This window comes from Jaculus jaculus, chromosome 2 (genome assembly GCF_020740685.1).
Source record: "Jaculus jaculus isolate mJacJac1 chromosome 2, mJacJac1.mat.Y.cur, whole genome shotgun sequence".
Lineage (NCBI taxonomy): Eukaryota > Metazoa > Chordata > Mammalia > Rodentia > Dipodidae > Jaculus > Jaculus jaculus.
In genome coordinates, this window is record NC_059103.1 from 205,562,201 (window position 1) to 205,586,238 (window position 24,038).

A 24,038-nucleotide genomic window follows, 5' to 3' on the forward strand; every position below is an offset into this window, starting at 1 on the left:
TTGGGCAGAAGCACACTGTAGGAGCAGAGAAAACTTTACCCTAAAACCAGAGGCTGTTGTTAGTAAATCCCACTGCTGGCATTGAGGTACTGTCCCCAGTGAGCTGTTGGTGAGGCCTGCCCAGTGGGAGGGAATTCAATCCTGGTACTGAAAACAAGCCAGAAGCCTATGCCTTGGAAGTTAGTAGACCTCAGAGGGAAGCTTCCAATGTTCTTTGGCTAAAAGGAGAGGATATGCCAGTGAAAAAGAGTTCTAAAAGTCTATGTTTATTTTTTCTTTCACTCTTGGCTTAAGAAACATTTTTTAGTTTCATTGTTTTTTATTATTTCTATTTATTTATTTATTTATTCATTTATTTTCCGGTGGGGTCTCACTCTAGCCTAGGTTGATTTGGAACTTATTCTGTAAGAACAGGCTGACTTCAAACTCAAAATGATCCTCTTACCTCAGCCTTCCAAGAGCTGGGATTAAGGCATGTGTCACAATGCTCGGCATGAGAATCTGCTTTTCACAGATGGCAGTGAATATCAAGGGAACTTTAGACATATCAGAATGATAAGGAAAGAAAGTCGAGTGGCTAGCATGAGAGGAATCATCTCTGTAACATCTTCCAGGCCCCAGGAGACATTACAGAGGAAGAAGCAGATTAAACGTGAGTGCTGCTCTCACTGCTAGGCTGAGCACCTCCTCAGGAGATGGTGGCAGACAGTGAAGAGATTCAAACCTCATCAGAGCAAAAAATCAGAGGCTGCTGAAAGCTCGACACTTTAGCAGACTCATAACACACCCTCCAAGACTCAGAGAACACCGAAGGAGCAGAAAGAAAGTAAGCACCACAGGAGGGGAAAATGTACTCTGAGGCATTGTCCCCCCAATGGAGACTGACTGGTGCATTCATGATCCAAAAGGGATTACCAATAATCCCATTGAGGAGGGCCCTGGATAGAATGGGGCCTGGGGAGAGGGGAGTATTCAAGAGGATAATTCAAGGGGAATATGATCAGTTTTCAATATGTTCACATATTAAAGTTCTCAATAAAATTTAAAAAAAGAAGAAAGCACAAAATATTAACAAATGATCATTTTATCATTCTACTATTCTTCCAAATTATACATGAGTTAAACTTTTTTAGAACAGAGCTAGAGGGAAGGCTTAGCGATTAAGGCATTTTCCTGCAAAGCCAAAGAACCCAGGTTCAATCCCCAGGAGCCAAGTTAGCCAGACGCACAAAGGGGTACATGTGTCTGGAGTTCATTTGCAGTGACTAGAGGCCCTGGAATACCCATTTTCTCTCTTTCTCTCTCTCTCTCTCTCTCATCCTCCTTCTCCTCCCCTTTCTCTCTGTCAAATAACTAAATAAAAATATTTTAAATTGTTTTCAGACTAGAAAATGGAAGACAACTGCACCTCAGGAGCATGGCTAACAAAGCAGGAGTACGTACTCAGACACTGAGCGTCCGACAGGGCGTCCTCTGTCTGTGACCACGGCAGCCTCTGCCCCTCACTGTCCACACAAAAGGCCTCCCCACTTCCACTGTCCCTCTGGCTGGCTCGGTACTGGCCATCCTGGTCACACAGCAGGCCAGCTTCATTCCTCTGACAATCAGTGACACCTGTTAGGAGAGATGAACATGGCTGTTATGTGGATCCCCTCCCCTTTCTCCCAGCTCCCAGGCTTCCGGCTTGGTGATGGCAAAGTCACTGGCCCAGATGTTTCAGGGTGAGGTTCTCCAGAGCTCCACCCTCATCAAAGGCAGCCCAGAGACCCTTCATCTGAGCCCTGCAACATGCCTGAAGCCCCCACAGTTGCCTACTGCCTTCAGAGCCCTAGACACACGGGCCCCTCTGTGCAATGTGTTTACCATGGCTTTGAGCATCTACTGGGGCACACTTTGCCAGGCGCAGTGTATATTCTTCACTGTTCAAGGGCCCCTCTTCTTGCTATGGGTCCAATATGTTCTGTCTCACCAAAGCATATCCCCATGATGAGTACTAAGGGAAGGAAAACTTCACCTAACTTTGTGTGGGACAGTGGTTAGAGTTAAGATTAGAGCTTTAGACTTGAGACTCCATGAACGAGTCCTGGTGGCCTTATAAGAAGAGGAAGGAAGAATAGACCAGATAGAGACAGAAAAATGCCGTAATGTGACACCCTGCATCTGCCAACTGGCTAGCATCAGATGGAGCCCAAGACCTTGTACCTCCTCTTTTCTCCATAAAAGTTGCCTGCCCTGGCATCTCATTACAGTAATGAAGCCCCGCAATCCATCTCAACCCTAGTGTCCCCCAGGGAAGTTCTCCTGCTATTGTCTGAAAATTTCTTCATCTGCTGAAATCCGACCCTCAGTATGATGGTAATGGAAGGTGGGACCTTAGGGAGCTAAGGGAGATTGGTTCATGAGAGAAGAGGCCTGCAAAGAAGCTTAGGGCCCTTATAGAAAAAGCCCAAGGTTAAGCAGGGCATGGTGGCACATGCCTTTAATCCCAGCACTTGGGAGGCAAGGGAGGCAGAGGTAGGAGGATCGCAATGAGTTCGAGGCCACCCTGAGACTACATAGTGACTTCTAGCTCAGCCTGGGCTAGAGTGAGACCCTACTTTGAAAAACCACAAAAACAAAAAAGAGGCCCAAAGGGCTTTCTTGAAACTTTTGCCAATTTTTTATGTAAGGACATTTAAAAAACATCCCTATCTATATGATACACTGAGCCTTGATCTTGAATTTCCAATCTCTGAGATGAGAAACAAAGTTCTACTGTCTATAAGCGACTCAGTTTACCAGCCTAGAGTAGTTTATCATAGTATCCTGACTAGACTAAGATGTCTCCAGACACCCGCCCCCACCATCTAGGGCTCATCCAATGTTGTGCATGCTCCTCGGGCCTGACATCTCCCCTCCACAGAAATGAGTTTGGTTTCCATTTCCTTTGGCCTGTGGATGGATGGTTGGTGACTACTGCCTCTATCTCATAGCCTGTCCCAGTGCTTGCAAACTAATACAAGCTCCCTGTGACACCAGTAAATAGAAGTCACTCTACTGAGGTGGCAGACTTCTGACTATGAAGCCCCTCTTTGAATTTCTTAAAGTTATTGTCCATTTAGCACAGCTCTCCTGACCAAAGAAACCGCCCTTGTCAGAGAAAGTGGCTTGATCTCTTTCGATCACTTGTTTTAAAAATTCTGCAGATTGGGCTGGAGAGATGGTTTAGCGGTTAAGCGCTTGCCTGTGAAGCCTAAGGACCCCGGTTCGAGGCTCGGTTCCCCAGGTCCCACGTTAGCCAGATGCACAAGGGGGCGCACGCGTCTGGAGTTCGTTTGCAGAGGCTGGAAGCCCTGGCGCGCCCATTCTCTCTCTCTCCCTCTATCTGTCTTTCTCTCTGTGTCTGTCACTCTCAAATAAATAAATAAAAACTTTAAAAAAAAAATTAAAAAAAAAATTCTGCAGATTATTCATATTGTAAGCAATAACAGATTGCTTTGTGTTGCTCCAATCAGATTAACATGAAAAGTCTACCACAAGGCAAATCATGGGTCCTTGCCAGGAAAAAAATAGCAATACCCAGGTGAATATTCAGCTAGCAGGCCGCCAGTGAAATCACATGACTTACGGGAAGGCCAGATAAACTCAGTCCTAACAAACACAGGTCCGAAAGGGGAATCTGAGTGATGCAGTGGCACTGAGTACAGGTGGAAAATATCTTCCACTTCCTGATCTCATGAGGCCGATTTAGAGATAGCAAAGGTTTCAGAATCACAGCAGCTAGCTGGGTGACGTTGGCTTCTCTGAGCCCTGATTTTATCTATAAAAGGTGAGCTGGGGGCTGGAGAGATTGTTTGGTGGTTAAGGCATTTGCTTGAAAAGCCAAAGGACCCAGGTTCAATTATCCAGGACCCACATAAATCAGGTGCACAAGGGGACGCATGTGTCTAGAGTTTGTCTGCAGTGGTTAGAGGCCCTGGCATGCCCATTCTCTCTATCTGCCTTTCTCTGTCTCTCCCTGTCTTTGTCAAATACACACACACACACACACACACACACACACACACACACACATATATATATACACACATACATATATATTTATATATAAAGGTGGGCTGTATTATCTACCTGGAAGAGGGGTGGAGAGAACTCAGTGCAGGTGACATGCCTGGCAGGACATGGTAATCAGAGAGGATGCTCTATGATTGCTATTCTGTTTGCCCAGAGGTATGTACTGTGGGAAACTTTGTCCCCTACTCCCACACATGAGACACTTGACAATGCCTTGAGACATGTTTATCAGGACTTGGGGGACAAACTGCTGATAACATCCAATATAAATGTGTGAGGAGCCCTAGTAGACATTCTACCATGCCCAGGAGAATCCCAGATGAGAAAATATATGTTCCCGTGTGTCCTCCACAGCAAGGCTTGGTAGCTATGGCTTATCCCACTGTGTGGCCAGGCTTCTCCTTCAAAGCAGCCTATTGGACTTACAGTGAGTCCGGCTGAAAGCTCCAATGGCAACCGTTGTTCTGCCCACGGGGCATGGGACACAGGCCGAGCTGCCTGCCTGTTCTTGATAGAAGCCAGCTGGACAGGGAAGGCATTGCTCCTCCCGTGAGTAGCTTCCTTCAGGACACTTGACTAGAAGCAAAAAAACAGAAATGATGTTAATGAGCCAGTGTTTGCTCCATAAAAAGCAAACACCCTGACAGGATCTACTTGCTGGTGCAATAGTGGCACACAGCCTCGGTGGGTAAGCAATAGCTCTCTTATTGGCTAAGAGATCTGCTCAGTATAAACGAATCTATATCTGGAATTGGGAACCAGATCAGAATCCTACAGAGACAAAGATTATGTTCTCCAGTGTCAAGCTCTCATGAGTTTTTGGCTAAAAGAGGGGTTACATACATCAAATTCTCCCTAAATTAATAATGCTTATCCCATTTAAACTATGCTAACTTCACTTTCCATTGGAGAATCTGTTCTTCTTTTTCAGAAGGTAGTGAGACCAGAGGAGATAAACCATCCCTCACACTTCAGCCAAGCCACAGCTGAAACCACAGAGGGAATGGGGAGATGAGCAAGAGTGCTGCTTCCATGCTGAATCTGTTAATCAGTGTCAAATTGAAGGAGACAGACCCTGAGGATACTCAACACCTACCAAAGCAGAGATCCAGAGGCTCCTAAGAGCTCATCACTGAAGTAGACTTAAAACACACCCAACATGGCTCAGGGAATTTTGCAGAAGAGAATAAGGAAAGATTGTAAGAGCCACAGGTTGAGACATCATGCCCTGAGGCATTCTCTCCCCCACCAAAATAACTGATTGCTGTTCCAACAATACATAAACCACAACCCCATAGGGAATACCTGCAACCCCACTGAGGCTGGTCCCTAGCTGAATGGGGGCAGGGAGGAGGGAAAAGAGGGTACCAATAGGTGATGTATCCATATGAAATATGTTGTGAATAATAATAAACATTTTAAAAAAGATCCAGCAGAACTGAATTTCAGTGCAAATAGCAAGTACTGAACCTTCCAGGTACTGACGGCCAAGCCAGAGTTGAGCCTGCCATAGGGGATGAAGTTAGAGATGGCAGAGATATGAGGGCCTAATCGTAGGTTACCATGGTAATACTTCCCAAAGCTAAGGGCTTAGTGGATGTGGTGGGGTTACAGGCAGATAGGGGAACTCCCTGCACAGCTATTGGGCTCTTCAGAGGTTCCATTCCCTCCTGCATAAATTTAGTGAGTACTGCTGTCTCTTTGAAGTGTAGTGGTAATGCATGCCCAGTACCTGTCATAAGGCCAGAGTTGTGTGTGTATTTGACAGGTGGCAACTGTTTGTATGTTTGAGAAAGTTCTTCCTTACAGCCAACCTCAATAACCACTCTGTTCAAACAGCACCCTCTCATCAGGGGCAAGACCAACAATTCAGACCATTTCACAGCTCATGTGGCCTCTGTCCCTGTGGGTCAGTCACTAATAGTGCTACCAGCCTCTGAGTGAGGCGAATGGGATACCTAGCAGACAAGATGAATGGTGGGTTTTACTATCGGGACCGTGGGGTTTCTAATTGACTCAGACAGTCCAAGTATAACCCTGAGGGTGGAAGCCTCTTGAAATTTGGCATCCCTAGGTCCCTCCAAGTTACACTGCTATCTGCCTCTCAGGATCTAACACCATCAACCCCCCTATGTTTCTTCTGTAACAAGATATAGGCAGGGAAGCAATGAATGGAGTGTGATAGATGCATATCTCCTCAGGCTAGAAGTCAGAGTCCCTGGAGCTCTGTTCAGGGCTGCTTGGCAGGGCTCAGCCACCCTAACTGACAGTTCAGAGAAGGGTGGAAAAGAAGGACCTCCTGACTGTCTTTCCTGTTTCAGCGTTATGTTCCTAAAAGTCTGTCAATTAACTTCCAGAATGTGAGTTTTTCTCAGTGAAGGATGGGAGGTCCTGGCATCCTGCTGTGTGTTTTATGTGCATTAACACATCCTGACAGAAGGTAGTAGGTTATTTCCATTTCAAAGAGGAGATAACTGGGCTGGAGAGTTTGATTAGTGATTAAAGGCACTTACTTGCAAAGCCTAATAGCCTGGGTTCAATTCCCCAGTACCCACATAAAGACAGATACACAAGGAGGTCATTTGCAATGGTAAGAGGCCCTGGTGTGCCCATTCTTTCTCTCCCTCCATAGCCACCCACCCATCCATCCATCTATCATCTATCTGTGTCTCAAATAAATAAAAATATATTTTACTTATTTATTTGAGAGAGAAAAAGAGAGAATGGGCACAGCAGGGCCTCCAGCCACTGCAAGCGAACTCCAAATGTGTGTGCCCCCTTGTGCATCTGGCTTATGTAGGTCCTGGAGAATCGAACCAGGATCCTTTGGCTTGGCAGGCAAATGCCTTAACTGCTAAGCTCTCTCTCCAGCCCCAATATTTTTTTAATGAGATAGCTGAACCTCAGGATGCCCAGCCATGACTCTCTAGCACGCTTTTCTGGAAAGAACAGTGGGGAAATAAAACTGTCGTACTTGTCAAGTACAGTGCCAGATGTTTTAATGTGATAACGATACAACCTTATAGAAGAGGGGTCATCCCATCCAAGTCTGGAGAAAAATGGGGGTCGTGATCAAGATTGGCCAGACACTGAACTGATTAGATGTCAGACTGGACCCCATTTCTTCACCTCCAAACCAAAGCCTCCATTCCATCTGACAAGCCAACCACCTCGAATTGGCCCTGGTGTCAGCACAAAGGGGCGAGGCAGGCTGGGATGGGGCCAGCAAAGATCCAGCAGTACTGACCCTGCTGTGCACGCTTGTTGGGTGTAGCTGAATCAATCAGATGAGATCAATCAGAGCCCCATCTTAGAAGCTGAGTGGTCTCTCCAGTCTGGTCCACAAACAAACACTCCTGAGCTGAGAGCAGGTTTCTTACCTGTGGGCATTGGGTTTATGATGTTCAGCTCTGGCTTCAGAACTGGGCTGCCACTTTTGAGTAACTGGCTCCAAATTCAGGCCAAAGGAAGCAAAAGCTTCCTGGTCTGTCAGTGAGAGGGGTCCTGATGCCTCCACCCGGGATGTCCATGAGGACAGGAAGGAGAGCTGGGACAACTTTTGGAGACACCAGCAAGCCCTGGCCTCCTGGGTGCTCAGGGAGCGTGCATGTTGCCCCCCCCCCACACACACACACTGTCTCCGCCCATGATATCAAGAGCGTTCTACCCAAGGGGGCCCTTTTTATATAGGTCAGAATGAGGGGGTGCCGGGATCAGCACTATCCTTCCCTCTGCAGGTGGCCACTCTCAAGGCCAGGGAGTCCGCCGTGGCTCCTGAGTGCTCGTCCTCAACTATGGCCCTCCTCCAGAATTGTCAGGAAAGCCCTTGGCCCAGCTCCCGCCTTCAGACATGGATTAGTTCTGCTGCGCAAGGCTGAGGGACTGCAAGGCTCTGCACGCTGCTGCACCCCCGCCACCCCGCTCGCCACCTCCCCGCAGCGACAGCCGTGCTGTCACCAAGTAGCACATGCGTATCGCGTGATGGCCCCTCTCCTCCAAAGAAAATCACTCAAACCCTACCCCGCTCACCTCAGCCTTCCCCTCCAGGTCAAAATTCTCCCATAGTGCCCCATGGGCTGCCCAAGCCCCTTGCCTCTCCCCTGCCCTGGGCCTTGTGTGTCTCTGCGGCTCGCCTCCTGCCGCGTTCCCCACAGACTCCATTCTTCGCTATCTCAACCACATGCACTGTCCCACGGAGCAGCAGTGCTTTGAGTCTCATTTTTGGGGGGGGGGCACTAATGTCCATTTCTGGAATGTTTTACTTTGATGCTTCCAACACACATGGACACACACACACACACAAATACACATACACACAACCTATCAGCTCCTGGCAAAACGGCATTCCCTACTCATTTTTCCAGACCTCCTCCTGGCCAGCGTGTCTCCCTGAGTACCTGACTGGACAGAACAGTTCTCCCACACCATAGCAGTTGCTCTACTCATGAATCCTTCCCCTAGAAAATCATGGATTCTTTCAAAATGCCTCTGGTCCTTTGCTTCTCTGTGCACATCATTTGGTGTTTGTACATATATACATTTTTTAAGCTGGGATGAATAGACAGATGAAAGGAAAGAAGTGGAGAGAAAGAAAAGGAGGGGGAAAACACAACATATTACTTCAGAAAAAAAAGTCCATACGGGGAAAGTTCTATAATAAAAGTTTATACTGTAATAGAAATGAAAAATGGAGATAATTTCCCTGTGAGACACCTTCTAAAGGAGGGTAGCAGGGAATTCCAAGGGAACTCACACAAAGGCCTGAAGGTAAGAGGGTGATCAAAATGGGAACCCAAGAAGCTGCCAGCAAGCTTTCCACTTCCCAGCAGGGTCAGTTGCCTAGATGAGGACTGCTGTGTCTATGTGAGTCATGAGGAAGGGGGGCTCCCTGCCTAGGAGTCACTGCCTTCCCGGGGGGGTGCACCTCCATTATCCCCCCCCCCCAAGATGACACACAGAAACCCTGCTTCATCTCCACAGGACAATGCTCTGGCTTGTAGCTTCACAGCTGTGTTCCAGATGTGTTTTAGTAGGAAATGGGCCAAAAAGAAACATAAAAATGGAGGGGGGATGTTCGCTAGAACTCCAGTGTAAGCAGGGAGAGGTGTGATTCAGAGGGCCGAGCCAAGAATCCAGAGGCAGAAAGAGCTGAACTCACGTTTCTGCCCTGCCAGCTGATGCAGAGGCGTTTGTTGAGAGCTGGTCATGAGTGAAGAGGTGTGTCTGGCATCAGAGAGTTTATGTTTTCTTAGTGAGAACCACTGACTTTCCCAGTTCCCACGACGAGAAAGTGATGGAGCCAGGATTCAAGCCCAGGTGTGTCTAACTCCAAATCCTGTTTCCCTGTGCGTATATACTTCATGGCCTGGCTTCCTCATTCACAGCATAGGATGAGTCCTACTCAGCTCTGCAGTAACCCTAGCAAGGCCCTACACATCTCAAAAACCCTCTGAGGGCTACGGGGGCATCACCACAGCCCCCACAGCAACCCCCCGGCTTTTCCTGCTGCTTTTGTGATCTCACTCTGCACCTTTCCATCTGGAGGTAGCAGGAAAGCCACACAGTGGGATGGGCAGTCCTTAGTGAGCCAATAAGAAGCCACAGCACTGGTAAAGCAGAATGGAGGCTTAGACCAAAGGCTGTCCAACCTGGGCACCTAGTGTAGCCGGTTCCGTTGTGGAACGTCCAGGTCTGGTGGAACCTAGTCCCAGCTGTCTTCCTACAGTGACCGAGATGAGCTATTAAGAAAATGCTGTGTGACCCACAACACCAGCACTCTTGCATAGGACCCTTTGCAAAACAGAGGTTGAGACTCTTCCTGCTACAGCATGATGACAGGCCAAAGCCTGCTATCACGCCCTTCCCCTGGCAACATGCTGTGTCTCCCACAAGGACAGGGCAAAGCCTGGCATCAGACTCTTCCCCAAGCAATAAGGGCTTACTAAAGCCTTCCTACTCTTATACCACCTGCTGGCCCCAGAGTCCCCATGTGGATCCACACAGGGTTCTGTTCCTGGCAGTCATCCCAGCTGAGCTTCTGCCTCTACAGAAGCTGACAGGAACCTTGGGGTGGGATTTCCAATCAGCCCCTTTATTTCACATGTTTTTGACATGAGCACATGTATCCATACACATACACACACACACACACTTTCCTCAGTGCACATTAAACTATGAGAATATGGTGGTAGGGGTCTCTCTGACCCTGCTTCCCCAACCCTGGCAGGTAGCACTATCCAGTACCTCCCCATTTCTCATCTTACTGTCTGGGAAGTTCTAGGGAGGTGGGATGACAGATCATGAATTTTGGTCCAAGAGGAAAGGAAGGTTCCTCACTCCCTGATACTGAGCTAAGAACCCCAAGTGCCTCCTGTGAGGAAGCAGCCCACTGAGGTTGCACAAGACATTCAATCAAAGCCTCAGCACTGCGCCTGGTTTGTGGGGAGATGACCTGTTGCCATGGGCTCAGGGAGAGAAAGACTCCCAGCGTGGCATTGCAGAGTGTAAAATCAGAGGTAAATACAGCAGGGAGCTGTGGTGCTGTGCTATTCCCTGTGCTAGGATGTAGCGGCAGCTCAAATCCCTTGTCAAGCTTACAACTGGGCAAGGATTTCAGAAAAGGAATGGGCATGTACCTTTTGTGCTGTAACCAGTATAACTAGTGATAAAAAAAAAATAGTGATTTAAAGAAAAAACTAATTTAGGGCTGGAGACATGGCTTAGTGATTAAGGCTCTTGCCTGCAAAGCCTAAGGACCCGTATTCAACTCTCCAGATCCAGATTAGCCAGACACACAAAGATGAGGTAAGTGCATGGTCACACATGCCCACTAGGTGGTGCAAGTGTCTGGAGTTTGATTTCAGAGGTTGAGGCCCTGGCATGCTAATTCTCTCTCTTTTTCTCTCAAATAAAAAAAGCTAACTTAAAATATGTCTCTTCTCACCAGCTCAATAAAGATGCCTTTCCACCTTATTGTATGTGGAATGAAGGCTGTCATCTCATTGTGAAACCACCAAAACTCTGGTGGTAGACAAAACAATGCCTCCTCAACAATAATCGCATTGTTATCTCTGGAATATGCAACTAAGTTATGTGACAAAGGGAAATTAAGGTTACAGGTGGAGTTAAGGTTGACCTTAACTGACCTTATAGTAAGTAGAGCATCTAGATTACCCAGCTGTGGGTCATTAAAAGGGCTCTTAAGGAGATGGCTTAGGGGTTAAGGCATTTGCCTGCAAAGCCAAAGCACCCAGGTTTGATTCCCCAGGACCCAAGTAAGCCAGATGCAGCGGCTGGAGGCCCTGGCGTGCCCATTTTCTCTTTCTCTCTCTTTCAAATAAGTAAATATTTTTTTAAATGGCTCTTAAATCAGGAGATGTGACTCAGGAAGCAAGGTCAGAAAGTGACAATACTGCTGCCATTGACAACGAAAGGAGAGATCCTAGCCAGGAAGTATCCTGAGAAACTGGGAGGAGTTGGATCTCTGCAGGGCCTCTGGGATAAACACAGTCCTGGTGAGGTCTCGATATTAGCAATCAGTGGGACCCATGTTGTAGTTCAACCCAGTGAACAATAGTAAACTGTGTTGTTTTAAACCACTGAATCTCAGGTGATATGTCATGAAAGGATTGGGAAAGTAACATATCTCCCATTCAATGAATTTGTAGCTGCATTTCCATGAGATTTTCTCTTCCAAGTTGCCCATGGGCAAGACAAGAACAGCCAAGCCAGCCTCCCATAGGACACGTCCCCCTGAGCCATAGGGCAGTGGGCTGGCAAGTGGTCACATGGGAGCTGTGGGGGAGTGACACCTTGCTAAGGCTTAGACATTGGCAGTGAGTTCAGCCTGATATCCAAGCTGGTGCAGAGGTAACAGAAAGACCAACTTCACCTATCAGTGAGGCCTTCTCATGGCAATGGCTAGTGGGTGATGCCTACAGAGAATGGATGGCAGAAAACACTCAATAACCCAATACATGGCCAAGTCTCCAGAGCTTGGTAGCCCTTCCCCAACCCTCCCAAGCTCTGTGTGGCAGTCAGAGAGAATGGGAGACCTACCGCACCCTAGAAGGTCCTGACTGGCCCCACTGGTGGGTGGGAGTCGGTAGAATCCTTCCAAGCACCCAAACCACGTCCAGGGAGAGGTGCCAAAGCTGTCACCATGGAGGAAGCGGAGAACGGTGTCTGCTGGGAACGTCTTGGAATCCAGATGAAGCTGAAATGTGCCACTTTGGATCAAATCTGCAAAGCGTCCGAGGAAGTCCTGGCTCACTAAAGCCTTTTCTGTAAGACAACGGGGCGAGACAGAGACAGATCACCACACTGCCCCCTGCGAGGCCAGCGATGATGGAGTGGACAGTCTCCCAGTCTCCCTGGGTGGAAAGACAAGCACATCAGGTGCTCTCATTTTTAGCTGAATGACAGGCCAAGGCTCAGAGAAGATGACTGGCTGGCCCAAGGTCACCCAGGAGTCAGATGTACATGCGGTGCTCCAAGCCAGGCCTCAGGCCAGTGTGGCCCATCTTGGTGTAGGATATCTTGCCCCAATCACTGACTTAAAGTGATCTATCCAGACAGTCAGACACCTCAGCCCTTAGAAGCTTCTACCTCTGAGCCTCAGTGTTCACATCTATGCAGTGGTCCTATGGATGTTTCTCCTGTACATGAGGAGGATCCAAGGGAGAGAGAATTTGGGAAGGAAAGCCATTTGGTGCCATGGCCTGAAGCCATAGCTGTCACATAAGCACTTCATACTCTGCAATGTCAAACACCCCCAGGTGATCTCAGCTCTTTTGGGAGGAATTTGGAAGGGGACCCTAATTCATAATGCTCGGGGTGTACTTTTCCAGAAGTTTGTCATTGCAACAGGAGGAGAAAGACAAACATGCAGTCTGTCTCCTGGGTTCTCCACTGGCCATGTTTTCCATCCTAGAACAGAAAGCACGTCTAGCTACTCTGGGCTAGCCTGAGCATAGAGTGAGTGAGGAATTACCCCCAGGCCATGCTTACAAATATGTGGACTCTCCCAGTAGAGACCTCAGAGGAAACATGGGGGATGCTCACAGCGGACCTCCTCCAGTCCACTCTGCCCCTTCTTCCCAATCCATAGTGCTCTCTTAATCCTTCCATCTCACAACCAACTGGTTTTATTTTTATTTATTTATTTACTTAGTTAGTTAGATTTGGAGGTAGGGTCTCACTCTATCCCAGGCTGACCTAGAATTCCCTATGTACTCTCAGGGTGGCCTTGAACTCATAGCACTCCTCCTACCTCTTCTTCCCAAGTGCTGCAATTAAAGGCGTGCACCACCACACCTGGAAAAACCAACTGGTTTTTTTTTTTTTTTAAGCAAGTATACTTAAAAAAAATTTTGTTGCTTTTTTTAATTTATTTATTTGAGAGCAACAAATAGCAAATATGCTTTTAATTTATTTATTATTTATTTGACAGAGAAAGAGGGAGAGGGAGAGAGAGAGAATCGGCATATAAGGGCCTCCAGCCACTGCAAACGAACTCCAGCATGTGCCCCCTTCTGCATCTGGCTAACATGGATCCTGGGGAATTGAACCTGGGCCCTTGGGCTTGGCAGGCAAACGCCTTAACCACTAACCCATCCCTCTATCCCCTAACTGGTTTTAAATAGGGGCAGTGGCCCAAGGTGTGTTCTCACTGAATGGGGTGCAAATAATGAGCCAAGAAGACTCCCTTGCCTTCTTCTCTCTTCCCACACACTGTCTACCTGGCCTCTATCTGCAGAGAAAACCAGAACTTAGAGACGGTCCTGAAAGACTTTTTGTTGTCCCTGGTGCTACTCAGTCCTATGGACCAGTATGTAAGCACAAATGCAACTCCTCCGGGGTCAGGCACCTAACCCTTCTTCCACCACCACAGATGGCAGCAGGCCTCCCCAGCCGCTCAGAGGGGAGGAACGTGAGGCTCAGCGAGGCTATCCAGCTTCTACAAGACAACGCAGCAGAGAAACGTACCAAGGTCTTGCACATCTGGAAGCGAAGCCATTGGGATGTCCTCAAGCCGCAATTTCCACGTGACATTCACTCCTAAACGCTCCATAGTCAGACACCCCACCCGCACTGAGGAGCTGTCACAGATAGGACTTGAAGCCAGAGTCCCGAACGTCTTCACCTGCATGGAGAGGGTCACCTTTGGTTCAGGGACTCAGAGCAGGAAGCCCTGTGAAGTTCATTTTCCTCAGCCACAGAGCAGCAATAGTAAGAGTCCCCATGAGGGTCCCATGGCTTATCTACAGCCGGTGATGCCTGGTGCCAGCACACAGGGAGTGTCTAGCACACGTGTGACATCTTTACATGGAAATAATGGCCACCGTGCTATAAGTGTGGGTTTCATAAAATGCTTAAGTTTGACCAAATGACCTTGAGGTTAGGCTTTAGTACGCCCACTGGTAAACGGAGTGAGGGTTAAAGCACACCATTAGAGCCCCGAGGTTCCCTGGCTGTGACATGGAATTTAGTCCAAGCCCTTGCTGTGGGGAAGGCCAGCACATACCTGGATCTGGCAAAAGCCGCGGGCCATCAGCTCATCCAGGATGAGGACCTGGAAAGCCTGCAGCAAGCCTGAGTAGTCAGCACTGCACATCTTGCCGGGGGGCAGCAGGAGCTGGAAGTGCGCTTGTGTCTGGAGAGTCTGCCACAGCTGTGGCCCTGCAGCCAAGCACAGGAGGTCAGCAGGCTGAGGCAACAGATCTATAGGATTCTTCCCTGTGGATTTCCTCTATCAAAATAGCCATTCCTGGGGCTGGAGAGATGGCTCAGCCATTGAAGCACTTGCCTGAAAAGCCTAAGGACCCAGGTTTGATTCTCCAAACGCACAAGATGGTACATGCATGTAGAGTTCGTTTGCAGTAACTGGAGGCCCTGGCATGCCCATTCTCTCTCTCTCTCTCTCTCTCTCTCTCTCTCTCTCTCTCTCTCTTTCTCCCTCCGTCTCTCTCTCTCTCTCTGTCTCTGTCTCTCTGTCTATTTCTTCCTTCCTTCCTTTCTTTCCTTCTCTTTCTCTCTCACTTTCTCTCTCTCATACACACACATAAATTAATTTACATTAAAAAAACCATCCTCACTTAGGTTAAACCCACAAGCTCCACAATTGTATGCCACCATCATCAATCTACATATTTTTATAAAGGCTCCCTTGAATGAGTGTCACAGAACACTAGTAGAACTCCCACAGCAGCCCTCACAGCGCCCTCACAGCGCCCTCACAGCGCCCTCACAGCCCCCTCACAGCGCCCTCACAGCGCCCTCACAGCCCCCTCACAGCGCCCTCACAGCCCCCTCACAGCGCCCTCACAGCCCCCTCACAGCGCCCTCACAGCGCCCTCACAGCGCCCTCACAGCGCCCTCACAGCCCCCTCACAGCGCCCTCACAGCGCCCTCACAGCCCCCTCACAGCCCCTCACAGCCCCCTCACAGCCCCCTCACAGCCCCCTCACAGCGCCCTCACAGCGCCCTCACAGCCCCCTCACAGCGCCCTCACAGCCCCCTCACAGCGCCCTCACAGCCCCCTCACAGCCCCCTCACAGCCCCCTCACAGCCCCCTCACAGCCCCCTCACAGCGCCCTCACAGCGCCCTCACAGCCCCCTCACAGCGCCCTCACAGCCCCCTCACAGCCCCCTCACAGCCCCCTCACAGCCCCCTCACAGCGCCCTCACAGCCCCCTCACAGCCCCCTCACAGCGCCCTCACAGCCCCCTCACAGCGCCCTCACAGCCCCCTCACAGCGCCCTCACAGCGCCCTCACAGCGCCCTCACAGCCCCCTCACAGCGCCCTCACAGCGCCCTCACAGCCCCCTCACAGCCCCCTCACAGCCCCCTCACAGCGCCCTCACAGCGCCCTCACAGCCCCCTCACAGCCCCCTCACAGCCCCCTCACAGCCCCCTCACAGCGCCCTCACAGCGCCCTCACCGCCCCCTCACAGCGCCCTCACAGCCCCCTCACAGCGCCCTCACAGCCCCCTCACAGCGCCCTCACAGCGCCCTCACAGCGCCCTCACAGCCCCCTCACAGCGCCCTCACAGCGCCCTCACAGCCCCCTCACAGCCCCCTCACAGCCCCCTCACAGCCCCCTCACAGCCCCCTCACAGCCCCCTCACAGCCCCCTCACAGCCCCCTCACAGCGCCCTCACAGCCCCCTCACAGCGCCCTCACAGCGCCCTCACAGCGCGCTCACATTTACACAGGTTCTCCGGTGCAGGCTGGCTGACTGGCTCAGCATCCTCACAAGGCTGCCCTGCTTTGGCCTCTGAACCTGAGAACTTGACAGTGGGCCTCAAATTCTCCCTGACAAGCCTTCCAGACCGCTTTTCCCACAGGCCACGCCCCTCCGTATGATTCTGCAGGCTAGGAGTAGATGTTCCCTAAGGTTGTTTACTGTTCAACAGTGCTCAGCTTGATCTTGATTTCAGCTGATGCTACCCTGTCATAGTCAAAGTGACAGGCCATTTATTTATCCAAATCACATTTTCAATGTTTACTGAATCAGGATCCTCTATACTCCAGAGTGTCTTCAATCTAATAATGAGCTAGGCACCATGGCTGCCACCTAGGGCCCTGGGATGCATGTCAGTCTTGGTATCTGATTCCAGATACTTCCCTTTCACTTCTTGGAGTAGGCCAAGTACCAGGCCTAGCTATCCACCCACCGGCTCTGACAGGGTTCTCGCAGCTGGCCTTGCCAAGGCAGGCGTGACTGGAGCCCTGAGCTCCACAGCGCCCGTGTGAGTGCCTCAGGTGGACCAGCCTGCTTCATCATGACAGCAAAAGCCTCTGAGCACAGGACAAAACCAAAGCACTGATGTACACAAGGCACAGAGCTGGCCCCCTGCTGGCAGGCATTCACCCTGGTGGTCTTGTGGTTCTGGAGAGGGTTAGGAGCCGCTTTCTGGCTGGTCAAGCAGCTCTGGGCATTCACACAAGGTTGGTGCCCAGTTTGACTGCTGTAACACCTGCCACCAGAATATCTGTCCCCAATCCAAGACGCTCCAGGAGAGCAGGGATAATGGTAATTGTACCATAGAGTAGATGGCTCCAGAGGGCCACAGATGAAGCCAAACTCCAGGGGTCACGAAGCGCATCTGCTCCTTTTAGAAGCAGTGCTCCACAGCCCCAGCTCCGCTACACTGGTACCTCCTGGCAACATTTGGGTGAGGGAGCGTCTCCTCACCCCAGGTTGACAAGGAACAGAGCGTGGGATCGAGGTTGGCGAGGCACTCACGCTGGCAGGCCTGGGGCGGTGGTGGCGACAGCCACTGTCCGCTCTCCAGACTGCACATCACAGGCTCCAGTGGAAAGGCACTCCGATAACCCTGGCGGCAGAGCAGCTGGCACTGTTGAGCGGTGGCACCTCCTTGGCCCGAGACTCTCTCACAGAGGACTATTCCACCAGCCACGTCTGACTCGAAAGGCAGCGGACACCGTGGGCCTGACAGAGGGAGAGAGGAAAGAAGCGGCTCCTGCCCTTCTGCTTCCCCAGCTGGTTCCCAGGCTCTGCCTAGCTGTGTCCTGCCTTCAGACAGGGCCTGGATCTCTCTACTCTCTGTGTCCCCCATCCCCATGAGCCGACCATCTCCTGAGCACTGGGGAGTCTTGTATCAGAGTCCCCAACTCAGATGCCCTTCAAACCCAAAGAACAGCCTCCTTACCTGCTCGAGGCCAAGGAGTGGCACCCATGGCCACCAGCTGTCCCAAACTAGGAGCATGTGGCCCTCCCATGGATCCTGTGACCTGGAGCCAGTGAGGCTGGTCTCAGCCTTTCCATGGTCTCCTGTCAGCACCTAGCCAGCCCCTCAATGAGAGAATGGTCCTCAACTTCAGCCTGGATGGCAGTGAAGCCTCTGAAGGAGACTTCAGCCAGGCCCTCCTTCCTCACACGTCTCCAGTCAGTGCCTACTGCCAAAGCTGATTATGGGTTCCCAAAACCCCACGTGCCCACTGCCCCTGCCTTCCCCTCTCCACTCTCACTTCTTCCAACTACTCTGCCCTGGCAGACCCAACCTTCCCTGGATACATCTCAGGCCTCCCCTCCACCTGCCCACCTCCTAAAGAACTCCTTGCCTACCCTCCCAGCTTTCTGTAAGTTTTTTGTATTTCTCCCGAGCCCACATGGGTCTGCCTCTCCTGAATCCCCGGGACCACAGTAAAGAGAACCAGGCGAGCAATTATTACACCTCTAACAGTACACTAGCATCGTGTCCATGAGGAGCTCTCTGCATCACACTCTTTGGTGAATCAGGAGGAAGAGGCTTTGGGGACTCACAGTTAGGCCTGGGCCACCTCAGGAGTTCCAGGCCTCTTCCATTCTCTTGGGTTTGAATGAGTGGTGTTCCCCTGTCCCTGACCACAACCAGGAGTCCAGGCTACTCCAGAACAGGATAGAGAAAGCTGGAGACAAGAGGGGACACTCTTCTCCCATCCTTGCCTGAAGCCCTCTCCCTTCCATTCCCTAGAAACCAGAGCACCCCTAGACTTCCCTGAAGCTCTCTGAAGGACCATAAGGCTGCTCAGATAGAGCATTGAAAACATGCAAACAGAATAGAAGAGAAGCCAGAGACAGGCAACTGATCAAAGCAGAATAGCCCAGTGCAGCGCTTCTCGCCCCGCCAGCAGCAGCACCCAGTTTAAGATCAGCCTCCCGAGCACCTCTGTTTCTTGCACAGACGTGAGACTGTTGATCCATCTGCTCAAACCAATTCTAAAATAACTGTGATGTCTTATCCCTTAGACACATAGGAGAAATAAAAGGTAATTGTTGTTTTTACTTTTTGGAAGTAATTTTTGGGACAGGGTCTCACTATGTTTATAGCCAGGCTGCCTCAGAATGGTGTACCAGAAGTACTGGGGTTATAGGCAAATACTACTGAAGCAGGATATTCATTTACAAATTAGAAAATGTAATAATATTTTTCAGTATTTTAACATTTATTCATATGATGTATATCTCAATATTTGATATTCAAGTAACTTTCTAAATTAAAAGTTAGAATGGGGCTGGAGGGATGGCGTAATGGTTAAGGCTTTTGCCTGCAAAGCCAAATGACCCAGGTTCAACTCCCCAGGACCCACGTTAGCCAGAAGTACAAGGGAACACATGCATCTGGAGTTCATGTGCAGTGACTGGAGGCCCTGACATGCCCATTCTCTCTCTCTCTTTCTCTACCAAATAAATAATTTTTTTTTTTTTAAGTTAGAAGGAACAAGTGAACATCCCTCCAAGGTCCTACAATAAGGCTCTTTCCCTGATCAGCGGAACGTGGGCAGCGAGGCTAGGCCCTTCTGCAGCCAGCACCGTGCCAAGGAACCCACTTTCACCACTGCCCACCAGACTTTTGACTGTTCCAACTCCAACAGAGCGTCCGTAGGAAGAACACACCAGTTCCCACAGCATGGCAATCAGCCACTGTTCTAGCTCCAGGTAGTCCCTGCCCTCTGCTATTCCCATGACTGGCTTCTCGGAGTCCCCCAGCCCCCATCCAGACACAGGAATAGCTGCCAGATCTACAGTCCATGCAGCAGGTAAAGACTTACTCTCACAGATGGGCTGGCTGCCCACCACACGAGTCCCGGGCACCTCCTCTCCACTGCTCAGGACACACCAGCAGCTGCCCTTGACCAGGTCACACTGAACTGGCGAGAAGCTCCCATCTTGTGACTCACAAGTGGGGATGTAGCCGGGGCCTGCTGTCCTGGACAGGGCTCCGCTCCTGACAGCATCACAGAGGCCTGGACCTGAACACGGGGACAAGCCAGGTGACAGGTTATGATCCTTGCTCCCTGTGCAGACACAGCTGCCGCGCACAGACACACTGCCATCACCTCCACCACCCCACCAGCATGCCTGCAAGGCCCCAGGGGGGTGTGCTCTGGGGTTTCATTGCCTGCCCTCGTGGGACTCAGGACCTCACGGGCGAGAAAGTAGAGATTAGGAGAAGGGTGGCAGGTGTGCAAAATGGAGTCGGGAAGGCACTGAGTCAGCAACAGAAGAGAGGCCCATTAAGGTCACTGGGTGACTGGTGGGTGGGGGGTCTTTGAGGACCTTCTGGGAAGAGGGGAGGGAGAGACAGGTGAAGTGAAGGCCTGGTAGCGAGTCTCAAATGCTGACCAGTTGGTTACACAATCCCAAGAGTGAGCAATGGTGATGTGAGAGAAACCAAAGGAGCCACACAGGAGCCAGCTGGAGGAAGCTGAGGACAATGGAGCCCAGGGGTCTCAGGCAGAAGGGACATGAGCTCCTGGCCCTGTAAGTTCGTTCCCTGGGTACAGGGCCAAGCAGAGTCCAGGGGCCTCAGAGCTGCATGGCCGGCGGCCACCAAATTGCCAATGCCGCCTTGAGGAGTGTAGCAGGCAGCTTCGGGATCGCTGACCAGGCACAGTGATGGAGGAAGGGGTTTATTGAAGCTTACAGACCCAGGGGAAGTTCCATAATGTCAAAAGAAGCTGGCCTGCCTTCACAGGTCCAAAAAGAGAGAGAAAAACACAAGCCAAAAGCCACACAGCACAGCACACTTCAGGGACTCTAGACAGAACTAGACACTTTGCATATCTTTAGATTGGAATCTCAAATCCACCACCACACCTTAGAGCTGGATTGCACAGTGACACCTCCTCCAGCCAGGTGGCTGCAGATCCAAATTACAAACTAAGAAAACACTGAATATATTGGGAGCCATCTATTCAAACTGCCACAGGCAGGGACTGATGCTACTATTGTTCCTGCCACGCTGCCTTCTCCAAGGACCTTCAAGGGGTTCCGTTTTATAGATGAGAAAACTGGAGTAGCTCGGGGTGACCAGCAAAGCCAGCAGCTGTGGAAATGGCAGGGCTCAAACTCTGTACCCAGTGCTCACCCAGGCGGTTTTGGGGTAACAAGGAGAAGGACAGTTACTTACACTGGACATCACTGCTTGTGTCTGGTGACATCCCTTCTCCTGAGGCGGGATCCACACACCAGCCACCCATCTCTGATACTTGCAGCCTGGCATATTCTCCTGTCTGAGAAAAAACCCAAGGTCATCTTACCACAGGCTAGGCTTTGGGGCCCACCTATTGTTGGAAAGAGGTCTAGGAAGAATGTCCCTTCCAAGACATTGGAACATTAAGTGAGTACTCTTTCATACAAGAGTTAGCCACCACAGCCATACCCGGAGTCATTGGCTTCAGCCACTCCATAAAGCAAGGGCAAGCTATCCCATCTGAGGAGGAGTGGGGAAACTGAGGATCACTCTGAGAAGTCAATGGAAGAAGGTCCCATGGCTGGTGAATGGCAGAGCTGGTCAGGTCACATTATGCAGCCCCAACATCTACTAAACAAATCCCGCAGACTACAGAAAAAGACTGTGTGTGTGTGTGTGTGTGTGTGTGTGTGTGTGTGTGTGTTCCTATATACAGGGGCATATGTGTGTAGAGGCCAGAGGGGACAAGCTGAGGTGTCATCAGGAATGCTGTGTACCTCCTTCACAACATAGTCTGTCAGCATCCTGAAGCTTCTCAGTTAGTTTAGACTAGTTGGTCTGAGTTGAGCCCCAGGCCTGTGAGCCTCCTGTCGCAGCTTCCCCAGCACTGGAATTAGAGGCAGACACTACTGCACCAGCATTTTTACGTGGGTTCTGGGGATCCAACTCAGGTCCTCATGCTTGCGAGACAAGCACTTTCCTGACTGAGCTTTATCCCCAGTCCCCAGAAATGACTTAATCAGGAGCCTTAAAGAGGCCCTAAGTAGTTGGGCATGGTGGCACACGCCTTTAATCCCAGCGCTCAGGAGGCAGAGGTAGGTGGATCTCCATGAGTACAAGGCCACCCTGAGACTACATAGTGAATTACAGGTCAGCCTGAGCTAGAGTGAGACCTTACCTCAGAAAAAAGGGGAGCTGGAGAGATGGCTTAACAGATAAGCGCTTGCCTGTGAAGTCTAAGGACCCCGGTTCAAGGCTCGATTCCCCAGGACCCACGTTAGCCAGATGCACAAGGGGACCCACGTGTCTGGAGTTTGTTTGCAGTGCTGGAAGCCCTGGCACGCCCATTCTCTCTCTCTCTCTCTCTCTCCCTCTTTTCCTGTCTGTCACTCTCAAATAAATAAATAATAAAAACAAAAAAATTAAAAAAAATAGAGGCTGTAAGTATCTTATATAATATGGGTACCACACCATATGGGTACTATACAAGTATACAAGATAGCTACTGAAACCTCATATTTACAGAGGGGCCGCAGAACTGAACCTGCCAGTGTTGGTACCTCTGTCCCCAGCCTGCCAGTGCCATGCTGCTGACCTCAGCTCCCCAAGACTATATCGATCCTGCTCCCCATGCCTCTGACCCGGATCCCTAAGCACAGACCAGAGCAAGGCAGCTGCTCCCACTCTGCCGGCTGCTGCCAAGTGCTGCCTGGGTATTTGGTTGTCATTTGCTCCCATTATGATCAGCTCTGGCTGATTTGCAAGCAGACAATATCAGTAACAGAGTCGTTTTCTGAGAACACCAGCCAGGTCACCCAGGAGGCTCATGCTCCACCCTGCCCTCAACTCTGCCCGTGTCACTGGTTCTACATAGTGCAGGCCAGAGTGATTCGGGGAGATGCCTGTGGCCACGCAGCTGGTCAGCTGCAGAGGTAAGATTCAAACCCAAGCAAAGGGCGGAGAGAAGCTCATGGGATGGGAGAACAACTCTCATTCTGTGACGGCTGAGTCTGGCTGTCACCCAGCTGTCAGTCGGCCATGTCAAGCTGACAGTTGCCTGGAAGCTTTCACTCCGCTGTCCCTGCTGCCTGTCACTCAGGATGTGGGTCAGCCATGACATTCTGTTTGAGCAGAGAGGGTCTTGGGTACCGTGTACTGGCATCTGAATAGAGTGAGAACCAACACAGTCCTAGAGTCACTGTGCTGAAACACTTTCTGTGTCCTTAGAAGCCACTGTCTCCACCTTTTCTTTCTCAGGAGAGAGCAGCTGTGCGTGGGGATGTGGAGCTGACTGCTCCACCAGCAGGGTGAGACTGGTAACTACCTTGCTGAATTCTCTTCAAACTCTCTCATTCATGTGGCCCACGCTCATGGGACCACACAACAACACGGCCCATAAACTCTACCACTGAGCCCACCTGACTTTAACAAGGCCCTGAGCTGAGCAGAGCAGGAGGCGGCCTTTCTGTCAATCTGACACTAGGAACCGGACACTGAGGCATCAAGACTTGCATCCACTCGTCAAGGAAGTGGTTAGACCCCGGGCATGGGCTCCTTCTCAGGGGGTTTTGGGGCTTCTTCTTGGGGGGCTTTGGGATCCTTTTTTGGGGCTTTGGCACTGGCAATTCACTGAACGCAGAGAGCTAAGCGACGTGGGGCCGTGTTCTCTGCTTCGACTGGGAACTCAAGACTTAACCAAGCACAATGACTAGACGAGATGATTTTAAAAGCACGGGGTGACAGCCGTACAGGTGGTGAGTAATCTTCTAAGACTTTTGGTGAGATATGTGGCCTTTAAGTCTCAAAACAAGGCTAGCACTGGATAGGACAAAAACGTAGTCTGGTTTTGTGATTTTAACAAAACTGAAAACTAGGGTACAGCAAAGGTAGGGAACTTGCCCAAGGGCACAAGGCCCAGGGTCAAGTAGGCCCAGGACACCCAGGCCCATAGCTTCCTGTGAATTTTTTATTAAGTCAAGTGAACTAAATCCAGGGCAGCCGTCAGCACAGCCTTTCTTCTTCATACCCTTTCTGGGCCTGACAGGCTCACCTCCAGGCAGACAGGGGTGAACAGGCCTCCTACTCCTGGATTTCCTTGGGACGCAGCCTGTTTCCAACCAGAAAGCAACCCATTGGCTCGGGACCGCTGGCAGCTCGTGGGGCCTGTGAGAGAAAGGCTGTGAACAGATTGGCGTGGCGCCCAGGGAAAGCTGGGAGCCCGGGCTGAGGGCTGACCACAGGCTTCACGGGGTCGAAGCACCCTTCTCGGAGCCAGAACCTCGG

The 24,038-nt window shown here is 50.6% G+C and overlaps 1 protein-coding gene across 1 annotated transcript in view; it reads right to left on the reverse strand.

Annotated features, from left to right (window-relative positions):
- The window catches only part of Tg (thyroglobulin), a 226,295-nt gene that overhangs the window by 171,316 nt on the left and 30,941 nt on the right, over positions 1–24,038 (reverse strand). Inside the window, exons 14-22 of the mRNA XM_004656332.2 lie at positions 23,806–23,918; positions 20,973–21,075; positions 19,612–19,812; positions 17,303–17,509; positions 14,579–14,733; positions 14,041–14,197; positions 12,112–12,336; positions 4,480–4,629; positions 1,444–1,614 (exon numbers count right to left, since the gene is read on the reverse strand). Of these exons, the coding sequence (XP_004656389.2) occupies positions 1,444–1,614; positions 4,480–4,629; positions 12,112–12,336; positions 14,041–14,197; positions 14,579–14,733; positions 17,303–17,509; positions 19,612–19,812; positions 20,973–21,075; positions 23,806–23,918 (1,482 nt within the window). The remainder of the gene's footprint in view (positions 1–1,443; positions 1,615–4,479; positions 4,630–12,111; positions 12,337–14,040; positions 14,198–14,578; positions 14,734–17,302; positions 17,510–19,611; positions 19,813–20,972; positions 21,076–23,805; positions 23,919–24,038) is intronic.